The 24,150-nt window shown below is 50.3% G+C and overlaps 1 protein-coding gene across 1 annotated transcript in view; it reads left to right on the plus strand.

Moving 5' to 3' along the window:
• ADARB2 (adenosine deaminase RNA specific B2 (inactive)) overlaps positions 1–24,150 on the plus strand; it is a 126,545-nt gene that overhangs the window by 95,263 nt on the left and 7,132 nt on the right. The window contains exons 7-8 of the mRNA XM_045870362.1: positions 1,588–1,756; positions 15,492–15,673. Coding sequence (XP_045726318.1) covers positions 1,588–1,756; positions 15,492–15,673 — 351 coding nt within the window. The remainder of the gene's footprint in view (positions 1–1,587; positions 1,757–15,491; positions 15,674–24,150) is intronic.

Here is a 24,150-nt window from a genome sequence, read left to right on the forward strand (position 1 = left end):
TCACCACCATCACCATCATCACCATCATCACCACCAGCATCACCATCATCACTAGCACCATCAACATCATCATCTTCATCATTGTCACCATCATCCTCATGACCATCATCACCATCACCACCATCGTCATTGTCATCATCTGAATCCTGGTGCCATTCAAAGCTATAGAGATTTGCACTCTCACCATCACCATCATGGAGCATCTCTGGCTGTGCATACCCAGGTTCAGTCTCTCATCTTGGTTCTTCTTTCTATGGATGACTCACAAATCAGTCAAAATTGGATCTCATCAAGCACCTGGTTGGTGAGGATCAAAAAGCAACCTGAACCCTTTTACAAGTTTACGTTCAGCAAGGAGTACAACAATCTTTCTCCCTAAGACATGGACATTAGGGACTACAGAAATGTAGTAAAAGAACTTCAGCTCCTAGAAACAAAGAAAATATACTGTCAATTGTTGTGAAATCTGTAAAAGAAGGTGCACATATAAATCCACGTTATTATTTGATGCCTTCAGTAAGGATAAATAAGGCAGAAATCCTATTTCCACAACTTCAAAACTTAAATAGAAACCTTTTAAAGAAAGTATCTTTAGTATCCATCTATGTCAGCATACGTATGTAAATGTTGGAATCACTATATTAAATAACATTTGTATGCAAAGCACTTAACCATTTCCATTTTCCAATATAATCCAGACTTAACGTGCAGAACTCTTTTAAAGAAAGAAAGGATAAAGATAATCTTCCCTTTGTTCGTGCTAGTTCTGCAAATAACTGTAGGGTGTGGGGTGCGCGCGCACGCGCTGAGGGGGCTCTGGGAAGGAAAGCAGGAGTATATGGGACGAAGGCATGAGGGGCCCACAAGGACCAGTTCAAAGGCTGTGTTTCGTTGTTCGTCCTATAGACCCTGGTGGGAGCGGATGCCCTGCTGACTGTGCATGTCTGACCTCATCCGTCCCCACAGCCCAGGAGGCAGGCACCATTATTAGCCCTAGTTTAGGGTGCAACACCCGTGTCACAGCGGTCGTGAGTGACCTTTCCGAGGTCATGGAGCTAGAAAACAATATAGCCAGGAGGAAAATCTCGACTGGGGTCTACAGACCACGGCCCTCAGGCCAGACCCCACCCACGGCCCTTCCAGACGGTCCAGGAACTATCTTTAGATGGCTGAGAGAGGTGCGAAGAGCAGTATCTCCCAGCACGTGGAAGGCATGGGACTCACATCTCAGCGTCCGCGAATACAGGGTTTGGAGCGCAGCCACGCTCGCTCGCGGGGCTGTCTGTGCAGCCGTGAGCTCTGGCAGCGGCGACAGAGGCCACGTGACCACGGAGCCTCAGACACTGACTGCCGGGCCCTTCCGGAGAAGTCGGGGGCTGGTCTAGAGGGGGCGCTCTGGAGCGCAGCCCTGCAGCAGCCCCTGCCCTCCGCTGGGGCACTCATCTGTGCTTCCCCAGCCCAGCAGTTGTCCACGTGCCGCTGGGGCCCCTGGAGATGTTTCTGGGCACCTGCCCTCCTCCCGCACGGCTCCAGGTGGGGACTCACGTGTCTGCACCAGCAGGCTCACAGCCACCTCTTATCTCCTAGTGAACAGCAGGAAGCACATCGTCAGGAAGCTCCGCGGGCACCTGCGCACAAAGATCGAGTCTGGGGAAGGGACCGTCCCCGTCCGGGGCCCTAGCACGGTACAGACGTGGGATGGCGTCCTGCTGGGTGAGCAGCTCGTCACCATGTCCTGCACGGACAAGATCGCCAGGTAACAGCCCCCTTGCTTGCCTCCGCCCAGGTGGCCTGGCGGGGCTGAGTGAGGGCGGGACGGGGAAGGCGTTGTGGGGGGGCTCATCCTAGTTCGCGGGCCACACGCTCCACTTCACCAGCTCCACTGAGCACAGGCCGGCTGCTCCTATGGAAGAGCGGGCCTCGGTCACTTCGGATGTCCAGCACCACCAACCTGGCCCACTGGTCCATCAGGAGCCCACCAATCCTTTGGGCAGCTCTCCAGGGACCCTCACCTCTCAGATGTGGGGTGCCCCCGTCAGACCTCTTCCTGTTCCCTAAAGCCTGATGGGCCTTCCAGGAAACATGTCCACCTGTGCCGTCAGCCGGGTGCAAGTCCTCCCCATGCCATAAGAGAATCTCTTCTTAGAAGGAACCTCAAAAGCCCCCACTTGAAGGGTCTCGGTGGGGAGCCGGCAGGAGGACGAGGGATTTGCAAAAAGGCATGCGGGTGTCCCTCAAAGGCACCTTCTCTTCAGGGAGAGGCCCCCTTGCTCACGACCCCACCACCACCCCGTTCCCCTGCTCCCCCAGATGCGCCAGCCCCACTGGGGAGCATTCCTGTCACTTAGGTCTGGAAACCGTCCAGGGCCCCTGGTGAGCAGGAGTTTGCCCCAACACAGCCGTACACAGCTCCAAACCCACCCTGAGGGTGCCAATAATAACACGCTGGCCGTGGAAAGCTTTGTTGAGAGTGAGTCAGAACTTCTTCTGGACCCTCGGATACATGTATTAATCTGTAATCTATAAACTAAAACCCCCACCCCACCCCTACTTCCAGCCACATTGCTGCCCCCAAGATCCTCGGCCTGGAAGGGCTTGGGGTTGGAACTCACCGGAGATGAGGGGACAGGAGGGCGAGGTTAAGGCAGGAGGGACGCTGAGGCTCAAGCGGAGTCAGAGTCTGTCCGGGGGATGGACCTGGAGGCCAGGCGGGGTGCAGAGGGCAGGGTGTCCCCACGGGGCCCGGTAAGGTGCACCCTCCCAGGTGTGGTTCCCCGGCACGTGGACTCCCATGAGGTGGGACTATCTGCCCATTTATTGCGCAAACGGCACCTCCCCTGCCCCGCAGGTGTTTGCTGCCCGGCCTCCCTCACTAGCAAGATGCCGCGTTCTCCCCGGGAGGCCGAGCGCGGGGCCGTCAGGGGCAGGCAGGGCAAGGGCAGGGTCGGGACCCCAGGCCACCGCAGGCCCCACACATGGGGTCCCTGCCTCCTTAGGCTTGTCGGGCTCAGGGGCAAACCGAGTGCTCCCAGGGACTCGGCAAACAGCTGCAGGAGCAGCGGGGCTGTTCGCTTCCCTGGCTACGGCTGCCCGGGCCTGCAGCGGCAACAGGCCGGCCTAATGACGCTAACTCAAAGCACTGATTTCTGCATCAAAGAGAAAGGCCCAGACTCATCAAGCAGCTCATCTTTCAGAAGAAGATGCATCCCTCCTTTTTAATATTCTCATCTATTCACGAAGCAGGAAAAAAGGGGCAATTTTCACCTTAGGGAGATTCTCTTGATGCCCGAAGATCACATTGGGTTTCTAAATTAACTCTCAGTCCCTAGAAAAATGAAGTGAATTCATGCTATCGCACTGAGATTTCATTGTCTGTGGGACCTTACACGTCAACAGACAGCAAATTAAACACGGGATACGGACCCCACGCGACGCTTGTTGTGGGCAGGTATGCACCAAAGTCAGTCACAAAATCTGGAGGAACAAAAGCCCACCTTGCATCTCTCCAGGGGTCTCAAACGGTATCCTGGTTGAGAACGATTCTAGACAGCCTTTGAGGAAGACGGGGCATGTGTGGGGACTGCCCTGGCTCGGGGTGGGCCGGAAGGACAGCTCTCTCTCCCTGGACTGACCGGGGAGGTAAAGGACTCCAGCCCCACAGGCAGCCTCTCTCCATGCACCGAGCTCTGGTCCCCACGTCTGGCGGTGGGGCCCCCGAGAGCCACGCAGGGCCGCCCTCACTCACTCCTCCAAGCCCTCATCCCGCTTCCTCCTGCCCCCATCCCCGTCTTCTCTCTGAGCACAGAGATGTGGGAGTTACGTCCTCCTCCCAAGAGCCGGGAGGTGCTGGAGGACCCCCTTGGCTCCCCAATCCCCGCACGGCTGCTGGAGCCAGCTCAGCCACGAGAGCCCACTGTCGTCAGGCCATTAGGAAAGCAGACTGCTAAACGCAGTTGTTATTAAGAGTCAAATAACATACACTAAATAAATTATATTAAAAATAAAGGCAAGAAATACTCAAAACCCACCTCTTCCTGACTATTGCACTATTATGTTTGGTCTTGTGTCGTATGCAAGAGGTACACGAGAGGCTGAGCCACTGCAGGCCCGGCCCCAAATCTGTGCTCTGGGCCCTCACGCCAGCCCCGCAAAACTGGCCGCAGGGATGGTGTTTACAGCACGGAAGTCGGCCGACGCTACAAATCCAGGCCTTTGTACCGGCACACGTCAGAGTCACACGGGTCAAGTCCCCGAGACTAGAAGTGACGTGTGTGTCATCTCACTAGGGACAAAGCGAGCCCACGAGGGCAGGAGGCCAAACGGGCGTGTGTGTGGAGGCGGGAGGCGCGCAGACCAGGCCACTCCCCCCACTGCGCCCCGGCGGTGTCCCACCCTCCCCGTCCCACCACAACAGGGACAGCCGCCTCGCATCCACCCCCACCTGCGGCTCTCACCTTCCTCTGAGCCTCCAGCCTCGTCTCCCTCTTGTTCCAGCATCTGCTGGCCCGAAACCGACCACGCGGTCATCACACGGCTGGTCCTCCTCACCTTATAAAGGAAACCCCTAAACCCAGCATCCCTCCACCGGCACTTCCATGCTTCCTTTCTAACCCAGATTCCCTGGGGTAACTATGTGCGCTCACCCCCAGCCACCGCCGAGGGCATCTGGCTTCCGCCCACCCCGCTCGGGCGAGCTCATCCCCTCGGAGGCCGACCTGTCACCCGTGGGTCCCGTGGGGCTGCCCACTCTTCCTGCTCACCCTGTCTGCCCCCCAACCTGGGGCGCCACACCACAGCAGTGCTCGCAGGAGAAACAGGCAGAGAGGTGGGCGGGTGGACGGAGGCACCCTGGCATCTGTGCGGGGACGCTTGTGAGGCAGGCAGGAAGCAGGTGATGGGTGCCGGCAGGGGCTGCTAAGGACAGTTGTTAGTGAATATCCAGAAACTCATGGCAGTCACTGCGGGAAGAAGGCAGGGAAGACACGGGGCCGTCCCGGACTCGCTGACCATCCCCCTAATGAGGCGCCACACGCTCAGCTTCTGTGCCCCCCACGCGGCACACACAGGGGCATCCCATCGGTGAGCAGGAAATGCTGGGCGAACGGAACCTGCTCTGCGGCCATGGCGTCACACATGGGGGGCACAGCACAGGGGCCCCAGTGGGACCCAGAAACTGAAGGCCTGCCTCCTTCCAACGACCCACAGAGACGGCTTGGCAGACCCAGGGATGCAGCCTCTGCCAGGCCCTCACTCTGCCCTCAGCTGCCAAAGCTAAGGCCTATCTGTGCCGCCCGTAAACCATAGGGAGGCGTCCGAGCCAACTCACTACGGGCTCTCTTCCCAAGGGACCACCCAAGGGTCTTATCCCAGATGCTGCTGGGACCCACAAGCCACATCCACGTGAACTTTCTCTATGAACAGATGCAGTTTTATTTGAGCAGCTGACCTCACCATCTAGCGCATGTGACTTCTATGTATTTAGATGAAAATAAATGAATAAACTTGTATCTTTAAATAAGGTAGAGAAAGCGCATCCATGAGACAAATTTGTATTTCTCTTTGCAAATCCCCCTCAATATCCGTGAATAATGAAGGGGATCAGGCTCTATCCAAAGATCTGAACAATCAACACAGCTCCATTATTTCCCTCCCAGAGATCAAAAGCAATACACAGGTGTCACTTTTTGGATCAATGACACCCACGCAATATAAATTAGAGCACCACAGACGTTCTGAGTACGATTTCATGAATAACAATTGGTATCATTTTACAACGTCATTGGTGAGATGGTGTAAAGACAGGTTTCCAGCAAAACATGTTACAGAAAGCTTGACATTTTTACAGTGGTTTAAAATGAGCCATAAAACATCGTGAACAAACTTCCTGGATTCCAGCCATTGGATAATTCCTCACATTTCCTTCGTATCCTTCCAGTTCCTCTTCTCGGCCCTCCGGCCTCGGCGTCCGGCATCCCCCGCGGCGCTGAGGCAGCAGTGGGTCCGTCCATGGGGAGCAGGGAGCCGGGCGAAAGACTGCGGCAGTCAGGGACGCCCACTGAAGACAAGCGCCTCACTACAAAGATCAATCCCTTCAACAGCCAGTGGTACAGTGTCTTCCAGGAGAGCTTCTGTCTCTCTGGGAACCATGCAGTGCTCTCATCACAAGAGAGGCTCAGCCCTCACGCAGAGGTGGGAGATCTCAAGTACTGCTCTCTCGCCCCAGGCCACTTTCCTCCCCCGTGAGGAGGATTCGGGGCTGTCACCCAGCCTGGTCCCCCACCCACCTGAAACACCATCTCAGCGGCCCCCTCTGGGACCCGAGGCTCTGTGACAGGTGGAAGTGCTCACAGGACCCCGCCCTGCATCACCTTGAGACGGCCCACCTGTCTCCACGAATCGTGGGCACGCCCCGGGCCCTCTTCGAGATTCCGGAACACACTGCCGGGCTTGGCAGACGCCCACAGACGTGACACTCACATAGCCACTCTGAGACATGAAGGGGCATTCAGCGGGCACCCAGAAGCAACGGACCTAAGTCCAGCCATGGGACAGGACAACAGACTCGGGAGCGTGGGAGGTTCTCCACCAGCACCTGTCAGTGGCCCTGCTCTGCAGAGAAGAGAACGGGAGAGGGAGGCCGGGCCAGCAGGTGCCTGTGCCCGACAGGACTGCGAGGCCCCTCTGCCCACAGTCAGGAGGGTAACTGGGGCAGTGCAGGGTGGCACCGGGTACACTTGGAGAGTGAGCAGAAAGCACAGGCTGGGCAGCTGGCTAGGCCAGAGCCGGGACACAGAGAGCACCGACAGAGGCCCCAGCTACAGAGGCAGACCTGGTTTCCTAAGTAAGTCAAGGGGACTGTCCAAGGTGAACCGGCAGCTGCCGGCTTGGCGACGTCACTGTCATTAAACTCCTGTCAAAGGTGTGGGACCTGCAGCTTGAGAAGCCTGTGCTCTGGGAGGCACGCTGCCCGAGTTAGCCCAGCTTTCCAAGTCAGCGTCCTTGAAGGCTTCGTTCAGAACGCGGGTGGCTCCCTCCACTGCCTGACCGAGGTCATGCTCGGCTCTGTTTGGAAGCAGTGCCTGGGGCGTCCTGAGCAGTGGGAGGTCAGAGGTGCCCAAAGCCGGGAAGCCAAACAGAGCATCCTGCGTCACAGAGAGCTCTTTGCTGCCTGTGGATGGGAAAAGACACCCCAGAGCCTCGGAGTGGGGACACGCGGGCTAAATTTTTTCTCCCTAAAAATAATTTTGGCATTAAACATAGCACAAAACAAAATCTGGTCTCTTTTGTTAGGAACAGAGTCCTCAGTCACCAGGAAAATTCTTGGGTCATCAAAGTCTTTTGAAAGTGAAGTCATTTCTCTGTAGGTTCTGCAGAAATCTGTCTTGAAGATAAAAGCCAGTCCTGGTGGTCCAGCCGGGGAGAGTCAGTCCCTTGTGGGTGAACTGGCCTTGCACCGAAAACCAAACCAAACTGCGAGGTTCCCCACGGTGGGCGACCCGGGATGCCCCAATGCCGTGGGTCTGCTGCCTCCAGACGCAGGCGGCAATTGAGCAAGAATCAAGAGACCAACCAGTCCCGCCCCTCCCACCGAAGAAGAGCTCAGAGAGTGCAGTCGTGCGGATGGGGGTTCCCCCATTCCTGCAGGATACAAGATACGAGAAAAAGGTGGAAAGCAGAAAAGAAACAACTAGCGATACCCCAGCAGTGACAGACAACAGCGGCCGGCCACCGTCTGCTCCTCCCATACTCAGACCTCACTGGGTGGCGGCGCGCTTGCAATCCCTACAGCACGCGGTGCGTGGCACCTTCAGGGCCCGTGGAGCTCAGGTCTTGGAGAAATCCATCTGCACGGCCCCCTGCTGCTGGGCATCCAAGATGTTCCCACCTGAGCTACTGTGAATGGTGGACCCCATGATGTCCTCACACAAAAGCTCTGAACCCGGATGTGCTCCCCTACGTGGGTCACAGAGCCCACCCATGGTAGAGGGTAAATGAGACAGGGTGGGATCTCCCAATGGGCCACAGCAGATGCACCGGGCCCCCGAAATGGTATGTCCATGTCCTCACAGCCAAATCCTGCAAAAATGCCCTTACGTGTGGGCGCTCAGCTAAGCACGAAGGAGGATTCCAGTTGGCTCCGAATGCAGCCACGTGTATCCTTGTAAGAGAGAGAGGGGACCCAGGGACAAGGAGGTGACGTGTCTACACGCCAAGGAACACCAGGGAAGGCCAGCCAGCAGCCACCCGAAGATCAGAGAAAGGCCTGGTCCAGCTTTCCCAGAGCCTCCGGACAAAGCACAGTCCTGCCCACACCTTGACCTCAGACTCTGGTCTTCGGGACCTTGAGAAAATTCGTGACTATCATTTCAAGCCCCCGTTTGTGGTGTGTGCCGTCGTGGCCCCAGGAGACCAGTACAACCAGGTAAGAGGTGGTGCTCGCTTAGCCCAACTTGTGTAGTCTTTGGAAAATTACAGAACCAGATAAAGTCATAGTAAAATCAATTCCCACAACGCAACCACCAATATCTCCCTGGTGAAGACTGAGCGTCAGGACAGAGATGGAGCCATTTCATGGCGTCCGTGACAGTCAACCTTCAGCACCACAAACTGAGTGCACCAAAGAGCACTCCGATATTTCTTCAGAAAGATGAAACAGAGCAGATGCGCCACTCCGTGAGACAAGGAGGGGCCAGCCACTAACAGCACTGTCCTGGCGCACTTTCCCGAATGCAGGATCTGCTTTTCCCACTGTGGGACGCCCATCCCCATGCTCTCCCATGGGCGAACACAGTCTCCTGGAAGGAGGGGAAACCAAAGCAGTGCTCTCTGCCTTTGCCTCTAAGAATCAAATTTGAGTCGCACATAAAAATCTAAATCTTCTGGAACTAATGTTCCTTTAGATATGGTTTCTAATTTTAAGTACCTGAGCTTGATTATTGATTGCAATGTGTCTTTAAATGAACGGACTAAAACTTTCTCCATAAAGATGAACTGTAAAAAATTATAGCTCTTCTCCAGGGAGTAAGGCACTGTCTGACTTCTAAATTTGGATTTCAGACGGTGAAGAGTGACTTTCTCCTTCTGACTGCAGCCGTGGGCTGCGACTCTCACCTCTCCACCACCAGCCCCCCGATCTACTGTGGTCGTCCTGTGTTTGAATGTTACCAGCTCTATGGAACTCAAGTGAAAGTGTTGCTCATTTTTCCATTCTCGAAATACAGGTCCTTTTAAAACAGGTCCTTCCAGGATGCTCATCCAAGGATGGTGTAATAATCCTGCTATGCTTCCTGTACCAAAGACTGCACCCAGTCTTACAGACTCTCCAGTGATAAAATCAGTAACACGTATCCAGTACAAAAAGAGTGGCAACAATCAACGACACTCTGTACTGGCGCCTCATTGCTTGTACCTAAAGCAACACAGATCTGCATAGCGCCCTGCTGTCCAGCCCCAGACTCTGCAAACGGCTGGGAAGCTCGGTTTCTGCAAAACCATCTGGAGGTCTGGTGGGCCCCACAGGAGATGATACATTGGTCCACGGAAAGCAAAGAGGTCAGTGAAGTGGCCACGTGAGGCAAGGCCACAGACATCTCATGAACGGTACGGTGTCGGCAGGACGTGGTGGGGGTCCGATGACGGGACCGAGGGGAAGGAAACCGTGTCTGGGGACTTAAGAAGAGATGGTCTGGAGCGCAGGTCTGGGCAGAAAGAGCCCGCGGGGCACACACAGTGGCCGGAGCTTTACCTTACGGTTTCCATCTTCACCAAAGGAATGAAAGTCGTTCCCTAGAGTAACTTTGTGTGATGTTTGTCCCCCAGGAACCAAGAGGCCAAATGCAGCCCCTCTCAGGAGAGCCATGGGGCCGAGAGCTCTGAAAGTCAGCCAGAGCCTGGAGCTGGCGATGGGGGGACCTCCACCCACGCACCCTAGAAACGGCAGCCCCCACGTGCAGGACGCGGACCGTTACACTGTAACAGTCTGTCAGGGGCAGATGCAACCAGAAATGTCGGGCCAAGAGAGGACACTTCCCAGGTAGGCTTCGAAGAACAGAGATGAGACAGTGTGTTAAGCAGAAGTAATTTCTTTCAGCTGAAAATAACCAGAAGTGGCAGGACATCGTTCTGACCCCAACCCAACCGCCAGGGCACCTGTGCCCCCAGCTTCTGTAGTCACTGCCAACGTCCAGGGGACTATGATCGCCACGACATACACGGACATCCCGAAGAGTTACCAGTAGCCAAAAGTCACCTCAGAGAAGGCAGTGGACTCCACGACAGTCGTCCACTGTAAATAACAACCGTCCCAAAATGTAGTGGCCTGAAACAAACCACGTGTTCTGTGTGCACACCTTCCATGTGTGCGGGTTTGATCAGGCATCTCATTTAAGCTCTGCATGGCATCCGCTCAGGCAGCCCCTGGGACCGGGGGCCACTTTCTGGACGGCACGCTCACACGGCTGGCCAGTTGGGTGTCAACTGTCAGCTAGGAGCTCAGCCAAGCCGTGCGCTGAGACCGGGTTCCCCTTCATGGACTGCTTGGCTGGGATCCCAAACAAGGTGGCAGCGTGAGCGAGGGTAGGGGGACAGCACACGTGGTTTCCACGGCAATGGTGAGCACCCCACCTCGACTGGCCTATGGCCTCTGAGGCGAACGAGCAGAGGGGGCCAGCAGGAGAGCAGTCAGGAGAGAGAGCGGTGCAGACGAAGAAGGTGACCATGCCCCCCATGGTCAGGCAGGCTGCGGGCGGCCGTATCCACACTCTTCCACAAACAGACCATAATTTATTTAACCAAAACCTAGTAAGAGGCCATTAGATGATTTCAGGCTCTTCATTTTGTTTTGCTTGCTTTGCAACAGCAAACAATTCTCTAGTGACTCTGCTTGTCCATATGTCCCGCCATTTTACTGAGAGTATATCTTTCAGTATCTCACTCAGTAAAATTACTGAGTAAAAGGGTTAATGGTCTGGTCCTTCTCTTTTGTTTGGAGGGGCCCCATCAGCAGACTAGAAATGGGATGGGCCATTTGTGCGGGAATGTCTCTGACTTGGCATGATTACCCATCTTGGTCAAAAGGTGGGAGAAGAAGGTTTGAGACTGGGGATAGGGGAAGCTATGCAGGGGGGAGGTATCAACCCCCAGACCGGTAGGAGATTAAATCCTCTCCTGCAGACCTTTGAAATGACTGCAGAAGCAGATACTACTATTATGACCCACACACTCAGCATGGAGACCCACCATTCTAAGTTCAGCAGCATGAGAATCACCTGGAAGGCTTGTTGAACCTCCCTCTGCCAACCCTAAGTTTCTGACTCAGTAGGTCTGAGGTGGGGCCCAGAGTGTGCATCTCTATCAAGTCTCAGGTGATGCAGATACAGCTGGTCCAGGCACCACACTTTGAGGACCACTGCCATAGACTGTTGTCCAGGGTAGCAGCAAAGTGGTCAAAGGGAACACAGCTAACTGGTGTCAGGACTGGGATTTGACTTGAGTTTCTGACTCCAAAATCTGTGCCGACTGCCTTACAGCAGAAGGTTCTCGCCCTGGCTCACATCAGAATCATTTGCGGCATTGGAAAGGTGGGTGCCGGGCTGCACCCTGGACCCACGACATCAGAGTCTGGGGGGACTTGGCACCGAAAGATTCTCAGAGCCCCCCACATGAGCCCAAAGTGCACCAAAGCTGGAAACCACTCCTAGGCTGCAACGCTGGAGTCATTCTGGCAGAATGGGGAACACTGGGTCTCTATCATGCCTCCTGCCCCCCAGTTTGGACTTCACAGATGGAGCACAGATGGGATTTTTCCCAGTTGGGTATGGCTATACTTTCAGATAATGGGCAAATCTTCCTACAGATGAAGAAAAAAGTGAAGTAAGTATGTATCCCCACCCACTTTATGGAGATGTAAATGACATAGAGTATTATGTAAGTTTGTGTAGAAAGTGTTGCTGATACATTTACATATTGCAACATGATTACCACCAAAGCTTTAGCTAACACCACCAGCAGGTCACATAGTTACCATTTCTTTTTTGTGGTGAGAACCTTCAAGATCTACTCCTAGCAATTTTCAAGTATATAATAATTATTAAATATAGTCTCCATGCTATAATTTGATACCCAAACTAATCTTTCTTATAACTGAAAATTCGTATGCTTTAGCCAACATCTCCCTAGTTCCCCCACGCCCTTCAGCCCCTGGTAACCACTCTACTACTCTGTTTCTATGAGTTCAGCTTTTCTATATTTCACTTAGAAGTGAGATCATACAGTATTTGTCTTTCTCTGTCTGACTTATTTCACTTAGGATAATACCTTCAAGATTCATCCAAGTTATCACAAATGTAAGACCTGATTCCAGGTCCTACATTCAAGTCTTTAATCCATTTCAAGTTTATTTTTGTGTATGGTGTGAGAAAAAGGTCCAGTTTCATTCTTCTGCATATGGCTGTCCGGTTTTCCCAACACCATTTGTTGAAGAGACGGTCCTTGCCCCATTGTATATTCTTAGATCCTTTATTGTACATTAATTGACCATATAAGCATGGGTTTATTTCTGGGCTCTATTCTGTTCCATTGATCTAGGTGACTGTTTCTATGCCAAGTAAGTATATATTTTGATGGCACTTGAAGACTGTACCATAGACTTCACTGTAATTTAGGAGAGTTACATCACCCTGAAGGGCCACATCAAGGTGGCAAAAACAATAAGCAAGAACCCCAACTGTCCAAAACATATAATGGGAATCGCTGTCCCTGTCTTATGTGCCAGGGGCACACTGGTAGTGGCCATCTGAGGTAGGGCTCACCCTGTGACTATTTCTGCTCATCCTTAGAGGCCAAGATTCAAACTGAGCAAGGAGACTGCATCCCTTGGTTAAAGAAAGGCAGCTTTTCTCCAAGATCTCTCCTCCACTTATCTTTGGTATTTCCGTGATTGACAGACAGAAATATATTTATTAAGGGATTATCTGTATTGAAAACCAGACATGGGATTTTTTTTTTTCTCTGTCAACATTGCAGAAATATCAGCTGTTTGAACAAAAGGAGAGGTATTTTCATTCAATCCCAAACACTGAAAATTCACCAGTTTATATTCAGGAAGACATTTGGTTTTATTGATCATGTTAGCTGAATAAGTTTAAACTCCTATAGCCAGACAAGGAGAAGATTGATTTTCTCTTTATTATAAAGGTTATTAAGAGGAAGCCAGATATAGAAGTTATTTGTTTTTAGACAATCCCACAGAATCAGAACCACTCAAATACGTTCCAGAAGTTTTGTTCAAAGCCAACACCTGAATGGCCTAAAGAACAGCGCTGTCTCTTCTGGGAATACTAATTTTATTGTTCAAGACTTGGCATACTTCGGGCAAGTGCTTTGTTATCGATGGGGGAAATGTCCATTTCTCTGATTTTAAGTCACACTTCACTAATGGTCAGAGATAGAATAGACGCACCTGGGCTGCCTGCACCACAGAGCCCTTGGCCACTGACGGTAACTTAGCATCGTCCCTGCAGACTGACTGCGTCCGTGACTTTCGCTGCAAGAGCACCTGTGTTCACCCACACGTGCAAACACAAGGAAGCCTGCATGTCTGCCAGTAATCAAGTGTGCACTTAAAAACCAATACCAAACACTTTCATAGTGAAACAGACTTACCGCTAACTTGCTCTTTCTCTTTTTCTTGGCATAATTTCCCAGTTTCTTCAAATCCAACAAGGAGGTATCCAAAATACTAGAGGAAGTGACTTTATTGGGTTTTTCTTCACTTTTTAGTACTGCCTAGAAATACTGGTCTCAGATTTAAGGGAAGGAACCCAATCCCTCAATCACCACTCAAAAACACAGGCGTTCCTTCCACAAAAAGCTCACATACCAAAAAAGTCCTCTCCGGGATTTTGTTGAAATTCTGTACTTCATCAGTGAGAAGTGAGGGACAGGCAGCCTCCTGAGCGCCCCAGTTGGCCTGTCAGCTGATACCGTCGGGTGCGAGCGAAAGTCTGGGTGGGGGCGTATCACCAAGTGACGGGTCCCTATAACCAGTGCGAAGTTCTTGTGTTGCTTTCAGGAAGTCCACTCCTTCAAAACTTTTTGACATTTACTTTGGTAAAATCATATATATATAAATCTCCAAAGGACAGCAGTTTCAGTCCTTTCTGAAAGAAATGAGGTGACTTACAGAAATGACCATAATTACTTTTTAAGTGAAGTTATGCAAATCTGATAGACTAAAGTAAATGTTTCATAAAACCAATGACTGTTCAAATTGTAGGACTAAATTGTTTGTATATAAATATTACCTTTTATATTCCGTTTGAGTTTTATGTAGATGAACACATTACTTTAATGACCTGCGTTTGTGGAGAGGGTAGGAGACTCGCTCTCTCGATTCTCCCCCGCCAGATGGTTGCCTTTTCTTGCATGAGATTAAAACATGTCTCCCATTCACCGCAATGCTTCTGAGGCAAATTAATATCACCAGCTAAATTGTTTGTGTTTTCGGAATAAAATTTAAAGAGAACTTTTTAAAGCAATCGGTGTTGCCAGTTCGCAGAGCAGATTGCTCTCCAGGTAGGGCATGCTGGTTTTAAACATTCAGTAATTAATGGAAAGCATTCTGTGTTAATTGACTGCTTCAGGAAAGGGAAATATAATGGTTCCTTATTAATCATGAAAAGAAATGTACGGCATGGAAGCACCACAATGATTGCCCTAACAGCGGAGAAACGTTAATTAATGAAAAGAACAATGATGTAAGAAATTAGCTGCATAATGTTCGCTGCTGATGGAGGCTGGGTTTTAAACACGTTATTTACAGTGGAAACCACGAAATGTTGCCTCAAACAGATGGATGTAACCTTGTACCACCCAAGTTTAGGGGCAAAAACAATCTTAAAATGCTGCTGTCATCTTTGCTTGCAGAAGAAAAACACTTGCCCAGGGCTCTATTTCTTTCAGAGAAGGACGGCCCTGTCCTTCATGTGGGATCTGGGCTTCTAAAATCAAAATCTTCCTCGGAGCAAAACAGGGTCACTTATTAATGTCATTTAATGACACAGCAGGTTGTTCTAACTGCTGAGGACAAAAGAAGAAGAAAGTATTCTTCCCTAAACTGAAATAAACTCCATTTCTGATATTTCCCAGCTAACGTAAAGGAAAATTTAGATTCGTTTTGGGGACAGAGTGTCTTTTTTTTTTTTTTAATTTCAAGTCCCTGCGAGAATATATAGCTTCCACTCCATCTAACAAGTCATCTTCTAGAAAAGGAAATGCAGGGCCCCCGTCAGCGGCGCGCACGGCAGTTAGGGGCTCAGAACTGGAGCTGCCCGAGCTGGTGGCCTCTCTGCTGGGTCGGGCGGCACAGCCACAGGGCGGGAAGGCAGGGACCGGGGCTGCGCACAGCCCGCCCCCAGGTGGGTGGGGAGGGAGGCCACTCGGGGGGGCCTGCCCGCGCAGGTGAGCCCCGCACTGACGCCCTCTCCTTGCAGGTGGAACGTGCTGGGACTGCAGGGTGCACTGCTCTGCCACTTCATTGAGCCTGTGTACCTGCACAGCATCATCGTGGGCAGTCTGCACCACACCGGCCACCTCTCCCGGGTCATGAGCCTCCGGACCGAGGACATCGGCCAGCTGCCAGCCTCGTACCGACACAACCAGCCCCTCCTCAGCGGTAAGAAAACTCCGTCCCCATAGACACGCAACCAGTGCCCTCTCATCGGCCAGCCCCATGTGTCCTAACTCTGGCAGATTTTACCCATGTTGGCCGCTGGCTTAAATATTTACGATTTAGCGAGCAAAATTACAATAACACAAAACTTTAAAAGAGAGGAAGGTTACCGTGCATCCTGAATGTAGGAATGGGCAGCATTCTGAGGTGGACGCAGAACAGGACACAGCACAGAACCGGGTCACACCATCACAGTGACTGAGGGAACCATCACGCGCGGGCCCAACAGGATGACATACCCGTCCCGCTCCGCTCCGCGGGCAGCACCTCTGATGAAGGGCAGCTGGGTCAGGAGCAGTAACATGGAGGGTGGACAGCGCAGGCCCACAGGCTGCCCCGAGTGCTTGCAGGACTCGGGGTCCCCGTGCCCCCCTCGCACAAGGGATTCAGAAGGCACATCTCAGAGGCAACAAGGTAATCCAGCAAGCACTGAGCATCTATCCTACTTCCCACACTGCCTGTGTCCATAGCACCAGACCTCCGGAGCCTCAGTGTCCCCACAGCAAAATGGGGACGGCCAACTCCTAGGTCGCCCGGCACACAGCCGGTTGTAAGGATCAAGAGTCACATGGCCAGGAAGCGCTTTGAAATCCATCACGTTCTGTACACTGGGAAGGATCGAGTCCTGATCTCGGCATTTTGGAGGGGAATGCCTATGGTGACCACTGGTCTCCACATCACAGACCCTTTCCTGGTTCCTGAGAATGAGCCTCACCAGAGGCCTGGAGGAAACAGCGCATGCAGAGGGGGATTCCCTTGCTTGGGCAGGACAGCATCCTGAAGGGACTGCCGGAGGCCGCCCTGCAACCCCAGGCAGATGTCTTCAGGAAGCGGGAATAGCTTTCCTGGGAAGGAGCAGGGCTGGCTGGCTTCAGTCTTGGGCCATATCACCTGAGAGAGAAAGAGGAAAATAAAAGAGGTGTTCAGTGTTGTGGCTCAGACTCGGGCCTAAGATTTATTCCCAGGATTCTCAAATTGTTCTAAATTATAAAATCAGGGTGATAATAGTGCCCCATGCGGCTGGGAGTGAGAACAACTGAGCAAGTGTTGAAGAAGACACCTCCACATCCATTCCCTTTGTCTCTTAGACTCACCGACTCTCTGCTGCTCTGGGAACAACCTGCGGGCTGGGGGCTGGCTGACCACCCAGGTCCCCGCTTTATTACACCGCAGGCCTTCCTTTATATGTGAGAGCCTATGCCCAAGATCCTAGACCCCATGCTGAGAGCCACCTCTCTGCTGCCACAGGAGTATGAGTGGCCCTCAGGCAGCAGGTCCAAGATCAACTGTGTCAGCCCGTGTCACCCGTCCTCACATCCCTGGGACCATGTTAGAGTCCAGGGGCATGATGTGTCCAGTGAGGGGACTTAGAGTCAAAGTCAGCGCACCTCAGTGAGGCCATTGGAGACAAGGTCACAGATTCTGTCCAGAAACACCAAACAGCACCATCTTTTAGAATTTCACTTGCGCTACTGTCCCCAGGCCTGCTCGGTCATGGAAGGGGTTAGTCCTTCGCCACCGTCCCAGGGGCTGAGAAAACAACATCAGCAAGGCAGGATTTCCTCACCACCATCCTTGCTCAAAAGGCTGCCTTTGGATGCAGCCCATCGCCTGGTCCAGCGTTGCAGGGTCCCCAGCCCCGAATCACAACCGACTCTGGACGATGGTGGGCCTGCAGGTGGTCGTGCTGGGGGGCGAGCACCCGAGGGGCCCGGTCTGCATGGCGCAGGGAGAACACAGCACCCGAGCCTCTTGCTGAGAGTGACTACGTCAGCTACAGAAGGGAAGGTCCTTCTCAGCATCACGAAGATGGCGTCCCACCAACCAACAATCTCCATGTTACAGATGTGGGAACAGACTCCTCGAAACTATGGACGTGGGGCAAGGATTTAAACTCAGCTCGATGACACAGCTAAGCCCTTTCAACACCCCACACTGCATCCCATGACCTGCAGCACCATTTAACAGATGTCCATATTTTTAATCCCATAAAGATTAATAATGCAAAACAAGACTAGCGGAAGAGGTGATAGAATCTAACTCATGACGAATGGTGTAGGAGAGGCAAACTGACCCAGCGGGGCCAGCCGGGGACACTCACTCCCAGCTCATCAAGGGTCACAGGAGAGGCGCAAACATTTGCCTCAAATTCAAAGTCTATAAAATTACATTTATTTTTTAAACAGTTGGTAATTTTAGGAATTCTGATAAAATATCACTTTGGCTCAATTTCAAGCTTTCTTTCATTTTTCCTTTTTTTCTCAAAGTGGCAAAGAATACTTTTTTTAAAGATTTTATTTATTTATTTATTTGACACAGAGAGAGAGAGAGCATGAGCAGGGGGAGGGACAGAGGGAGAAGCAGACTCCCCACTGAGCAGGGAGCCCGATGGGGGACTCCATCCCAGGACCGAGATCATGACCTGGGTCGAAGGCAGACACTTCACCAACTGAGCCACCCAAGCATCCCAAGAACACTTACTTCTTATGGCTGAACAGCCAGCACAGCTCTGGAGCAGACCCAAAGTCCTAGACCTACTGGTTTCATGCTAAATCCAATGTTCCCAACTCGGGTGCCCCACAAACCTCACTGAGGTTCTTCAGTCTCTACATTAAACTTACAAGAATTCTCATCTGTTCTCACCTTTCCCATGAGGGGGCTGGTTTTCATCCAGCCTTTGGGTGCCACACAGAATGGCCATCCATTCTTGCAAAGCTTTTTAAAAATTTTATGTTCAACTGGGAACATGTAAACAGATAAAAACAGGAATTTTGAATTATAAGTATAAAAGCAGTAAATTTTTTTTAAAAAAAGCTCAATTAGAGAAATTCAGAACACCTGAAATCATCAAGTGGCGTACCTGATGGCAATGCGCCTGAGACTCCCACGTGAACCCCCACCCCCGGGTGACACGCACCCCTACTTAAAACCAGGACAATTTAACTAGACATTTCAGTCCATACTGAAAATACAGCTTTTGTTATTGCAGAGATGCAAATAAGCCTAAACCGTGGTGTCTCACCTGCACACGCTTAGCTGCAAGAACTGCTCTGCTTTTGATGGATATTTAAAAACCAATCATGCAAATTTTGAAAGGAAATCATCAGGATTTTTTTGCAACAAAAGAGAGACAGAGAGATCTTGTATAAGGAGAGTAATGAAAAGCACACTCAAACAAGCCCATGAAATCTGCTTGAAGATTCCCTCAAGGTCAGTTTGCAAAATTGCCTGAGAAGATGAAGCCCACGTACTCGCAGAAAGTCCCGCTGTTTAGCTGGGGCTCAATCAGCTCTGGGTTAATAAGAAGCAGCCGAGCTGAAAAAGATACCCTACTGACACGGTTGTAGGATGCATATTAATGTCCTCCAAAGATATCTTGAAGCATTCTGCACAGACCAGCCTACACCTCTGGGCAGAATGTGAGGACGGACACCCACACCATGGCTGCTATACACCCCGAGCCCTTTGGCACATCACATCACTGGATGAGAGTGGCTCCCCTAAAGGAACTTGCCTTCAGTCTTTCTCGGCATATTGAATACGACGAGAAAAAGGTGATGATGATAATAAAAATCTATGCTCTGAATACTCATCTTGTTAGAAAAACATTAAGTGAAGTAGAAAGTGACTTTGAGGCTACTCTGCTGGGCAGAGGGTCTGGTTTGTCTGCGCTTCCAACCTCAAGGTAAGTTTCATTTTTCTTCATCAGGAAAAAGAGAAATCTGGGTGGGATACACAAGTTCTTTGCTCCTACTAGCGGCGTATTTACTGGATCTGGTGTTCAGCGCTGAACAGTCTTAGTTCACACTGAACATAAAACTTTATAGCCCATGGCAAGGTCCTGGCAACGAACACGAAATCCGAGAGATGAACCCAGAGAATCGGATGTTAGAGCCCTGAGTTGGCTCAGACCCTGGTTTACGTTTGCATGATGGGAATCACAGGATCTTGACAAGCAGAGCATCGGCTGTCTTCCTCCCCAGCGTGCATCTTCCTGAAGGAGTAAAATGGGTCACTGGTGGGTCAGAGCCTCTTCAGACTCCATGTTTCTCAAGCAGCTGAGTTCATTGAAATGTCCTGCCCAACACCACCTACTTCCTGCACTCTAGACTCCTCTCCTCAAGGAGTGGTAGTGGGTGGGATGGAGAAGGAGGTCTGTCGACATGCATACCCACATTTTTGTGAGTTCCAATCTCCAAAGTATTGTCACATTAAACTGTAGAATCCAATATGGAAAGGCAAGTCTCTTTAATTCAGGAGAAATTTCTGAAGTTAATGATCATTAATAGTATCTTGCAAAACAACCCAGTGGGGTAGTAGCAAACATTGTTTTTATGCAGATGGTAACTAATAGGCAAAATTATTTTTATATTAAAATAAGCCCTAGGGCGCCTGGGTGGCTCAGTCCATTAAGCGTCTGCCTTCGGCTCAGGTCATGATCTCAGGGTCCTGGGATCGAGTCCCACATTGGGCTCCTTGCTCAGGGGGTAGTCTGCTTCTCCCTCTCCTTCTGCCCCCACCCCCTGCTCATGTTCTCTCTCACTATCTCTCTCTCTCTCAAATAAATCTTTAAAAAAATAAAATAAGCACAGGTTTATTATGGAATAACCTATAAATTTTTCATAAATGTTTAGGATAAAACACATGAGCTTAAAAATATATCTGAGCAGCTCCTTTGTCTTAGAGTTCTTAGAAGTAGAAATTTATCTCTTGTGCCCTTGAAGGAATATTTGGTAGAAAAAAATTTATTATAAATCTTACTGGAATAATCTAAAGGCAATCCTAATATCTGCATGAAGACCAAAATGCTAAATTCAACAAAGAAATATTTAATAAGACATTTCCATAGATTAGCACTGATTTCCCTCTGCAAATTAGATGGCTTATGATAAATTTAAAATTATAGAAAAACCTTGTTTTCATTTTCTGAGGAGTTCTTTCAAAAATACTTGTTGTATATTAAGTTAAGTTACATTTAATTTCTACCACGATTTTAAGAAACTGTTACACAAAAGTATTTGAACACCAACCTTAATTATATTGAAATTTTTACCATTTAGGGAAAATACTTCCGTTGTCAATACATTTCATTTATCCAAACACCAAGAAGTTGGTCAACATAATCCATACACTTATTTAATCATTCAGCAAATGTATATTGATTGCTGATGATGTGCCCAGGACAGTTATGCACTGGGAATAGAGCAGTGAACCAAACGGCTGAAACCCCATAGCCCAGGGAGACGACACTGCAGTGGGGAAGGCAGATAGACAAAATGAAAACACTTTGTAGAAAAACAAAGCACAGAAGAGACTAAAAGTGACCTTCAACCCTCAGTCAGAGGGTCAGACCCCACCGGTGGCATCAGAGTGAAGTCCTGCAGGAAGAGGGAATGATGTGGGTGGGGGGGATGCAGGGGAGGATCGGGGGGGCAGAATTGGGGCAGAGTCTCCGGGGTTCAGGATGGAGGCAGGCTGCAGCTGCCGCACATGGATTAAATTAGGACTAAGTCTGAACCCCGAGTAAGCAGGAGGGTTCACAGAGCAGCCTGAAACTGTCTCCATTCCTAAATTCACACAGAGACGATCCTACTAAGAGCTGGATCAAAAGAATGCTACAAAAAATCTGGAAATTCAGCACTGACACACCGCAAAGACCAAGCAGGCACAGGAGAAGACCATTTTAACAAAACCCAGCAGACACACAGTGGAGAAAACCCATGATGTCAGAAAGCACTGCTCCTGGACAGACTTTGGTATAACCATGCTCACAATGGAAAAAGAGATTTAAAAAAACAAGAGGGAAAATACAGGGGGAGAGATAGAAGCCAAAAAAAAAAAAAAAGAAAGAAAAGGAAAGAGCCAAATAGGAATTGCAGAGGAAAATAAAACAATTTGTGTGACAGGGGATAGGTTTAGTAGCAAATTAAACACAGCTGAGGATGGGGCACCTGCGTGGCTCAGTCGTTGAGCATCTGCCTTTGGCTCAGGTCAGGATCCCGGGGTCCTGGGATCAAACCCCACATCAGGCTCCCTGTTTAGCTGGGAGCCTGTTTCTCCCTCTCCTTCTGCCTCTCCCTCCACCCCGGATGTGCTCTCTCTCTCAAATAAATAAAATAATTTTTAAATTTATTTTTAAAATAATAAAATAAACACAGCTGAGGAGAGAATTAGTAAATTGGAACACTCCCCTGAAGAAAGTATCCAGAATGCAGCACAGAAACAGAAAGAAGGTGTATTAGTTGGGGTTCTCCAGAGAACAGCAGCACTAGGGTATATTCATTTTCCCAATAGAAGGAGATGTAGTTGAAGCCACTGGCTCCCATGTGTGCAGGGCTGGCCAGTCTAATGTCGGTGGGCAGGCCAGCAGGCTGGGAATTCCAGCAGGAGACGGTGCTGCAGCCGTGTCCACAGAGAGCATGCAGGCAGAACTCCATCGTCTTCAGGAGCTGGAGTCTCTGCTCCTGAGGCCGTCAACTGATTGTATGAGGCCACTGCACATGCAGGGTCATCTTTCCCCTCCACGTGCACCGAAGGCAACGTCCATCACACCTGAATGCACCCTCACAGCGACGTCTGGTTCATGTTTGATGAACCAGCTGCGCACCACAGGCCAACCAGGCTGACACGTGAAAGTAACCATCCCAGGGGGAAAACACAAGGAGGTCAGAGACGGAGTGAGAAAGTCTGATATACCCAAGATATAACCTGCTCCAGGAACAGGGAGAAGAAATGGAGCAGGCACGGTGTGTAAAGAGGTAATAAGTAGTAGCTCCCCAAGACAGGTGACAAGCATCAATACAGATCTAAGAAGCATCGTGTGGCCCAAGAAGAACCTTCTTAAATCCTCCTCCCAGCAGGAAAATAGCTACCACACAAAGCAGAACAAACAAAAAGACAAAAAGTCGTCAAAGCCGTCAGAACACAAAAGAGCAGCTCCAGAGGGTCCAAATCAGACTCACCGCTGATTCTTGGAAGATAAGAAAAAATGAAACAGTATCTCTAAGATGCTGATAGAAAACTAATCTCTACCTAAAATCCCAGACCAAGTAAAAGTATCCTTTAAAAATGGGGGCAAGGGGTACTGGGGTAGCTCAGTCGGTTGAGCATCTGACTCTTGATTTTGGCTCAGGACATGATCTCAGGGTCATGGGATCGAGCCCCGTGTTGGGCTCTGCTCTAGGTGTACAGCCTGCTTGGGATTCTCTCTCACGCTCCCTCTGCCCCTCCCCCACTTGTCATGTGCACACGTGTTTTCTCTCTCTCTCTCTCTCTAAAATAATAGATAAATCTTTTTTTAAAATAAATAAAAATTTAAAAATTAAAATGAGGGCAAGACAATAGTCCAGACAGACAGAAACAGAGCTAATGCAAATCCAGCAGACTTGCACCAAAGGAGACATTAATTATGTTATTTGGGCATAAGGAAAATAACCCCAAATGGATAAAGCACAATAAAGAGTGATGAAAATAATCCACATTTTTTCCAGTATAAAACTTGGCTTATTACTATAGTTTGGATACTACAGTAATGAAAACTGCATAATATGAGGAAAACATGACCACAGTCCCCTTGTCCCATGTCTTTCAAAGTTATGACAATTCTTACAGGGACCAAGAACCATGTCACTCTCAGATTATAAAATGAAATATTCAAATTTTTTCCTGCCACAGAGGAAATTTCGCCCCTTTCAGGGTTGTCCTGTGAGCCCATGCATTTTAAACTGTGAGGACCACACACCACAGTCATTTATTTTCACAGATAAGGCCACGTTCCTATTGACTCCAGGAAGGAAGCCCCTGAAAATCAGTGGGGAAAACTCGCATTACAGGAAGAGGCTCCAGCCTCCTGAACAGGTGCTGCCAGAGCCTTCCCTTGCGTGGCACGCACACACTCAACACTGGCTTCCAGCCACGGCAGCCACCACCCCACCCGCCCGCCGGTCAGACCGGGGGAGGGGTCGTCCGTTTCACAGCCTTGATGCAGTGCTGCCCTGAGATACGGACTTGCCTCACGTCCTATAAAAATCATATTCCTGGATGTCCTATGTACACTTAACTTGGAGAAAGTGAATTAAACTTTAAATACCTTAGACCCACTAGCTATCTAAAGAAATGTTACTACGTCTCCCATATACTGCTTTTCAAAAAGAGGCATGTGAGGGTTTTTTCAAAATAAGGCATCTTTTCATAGCTAGATAAGCCGTCACGGAAGTCACTTTCACAGACGGATAGTGAATCCGCTCCCGTTGCTTAGCCATGGTGGTCGTGCCAGTCGGGCGGTGTAGGACTCGCGGTGACGGGAGCCGTGCCGAGGCGGCCACAGTCTGGCACAGAAGCACCGCTGGCGGGAGCGGTCCTCACAGTCGTGGCAGCAGTGGCCGTGGCCGTGGCGGTAATTGCACCGCGGTGAAGGCAGT

Source organism: Mirounga angustirostris, unplaced genomic scaffold (assembly GCF_029215605.1).
Source record: "Mirounga angustirostris isolate CCGP_5_RB_7025 unplaced genomic scaffold, mMirAng1.0.hap1 SCAF_5, whole genome shotgun sequence".
NCBI lineage: Eukaryota > Metazoa > Chordata > Mammalia > Carnivora > Phocidae > Mirounga > Mirounga angustirostris.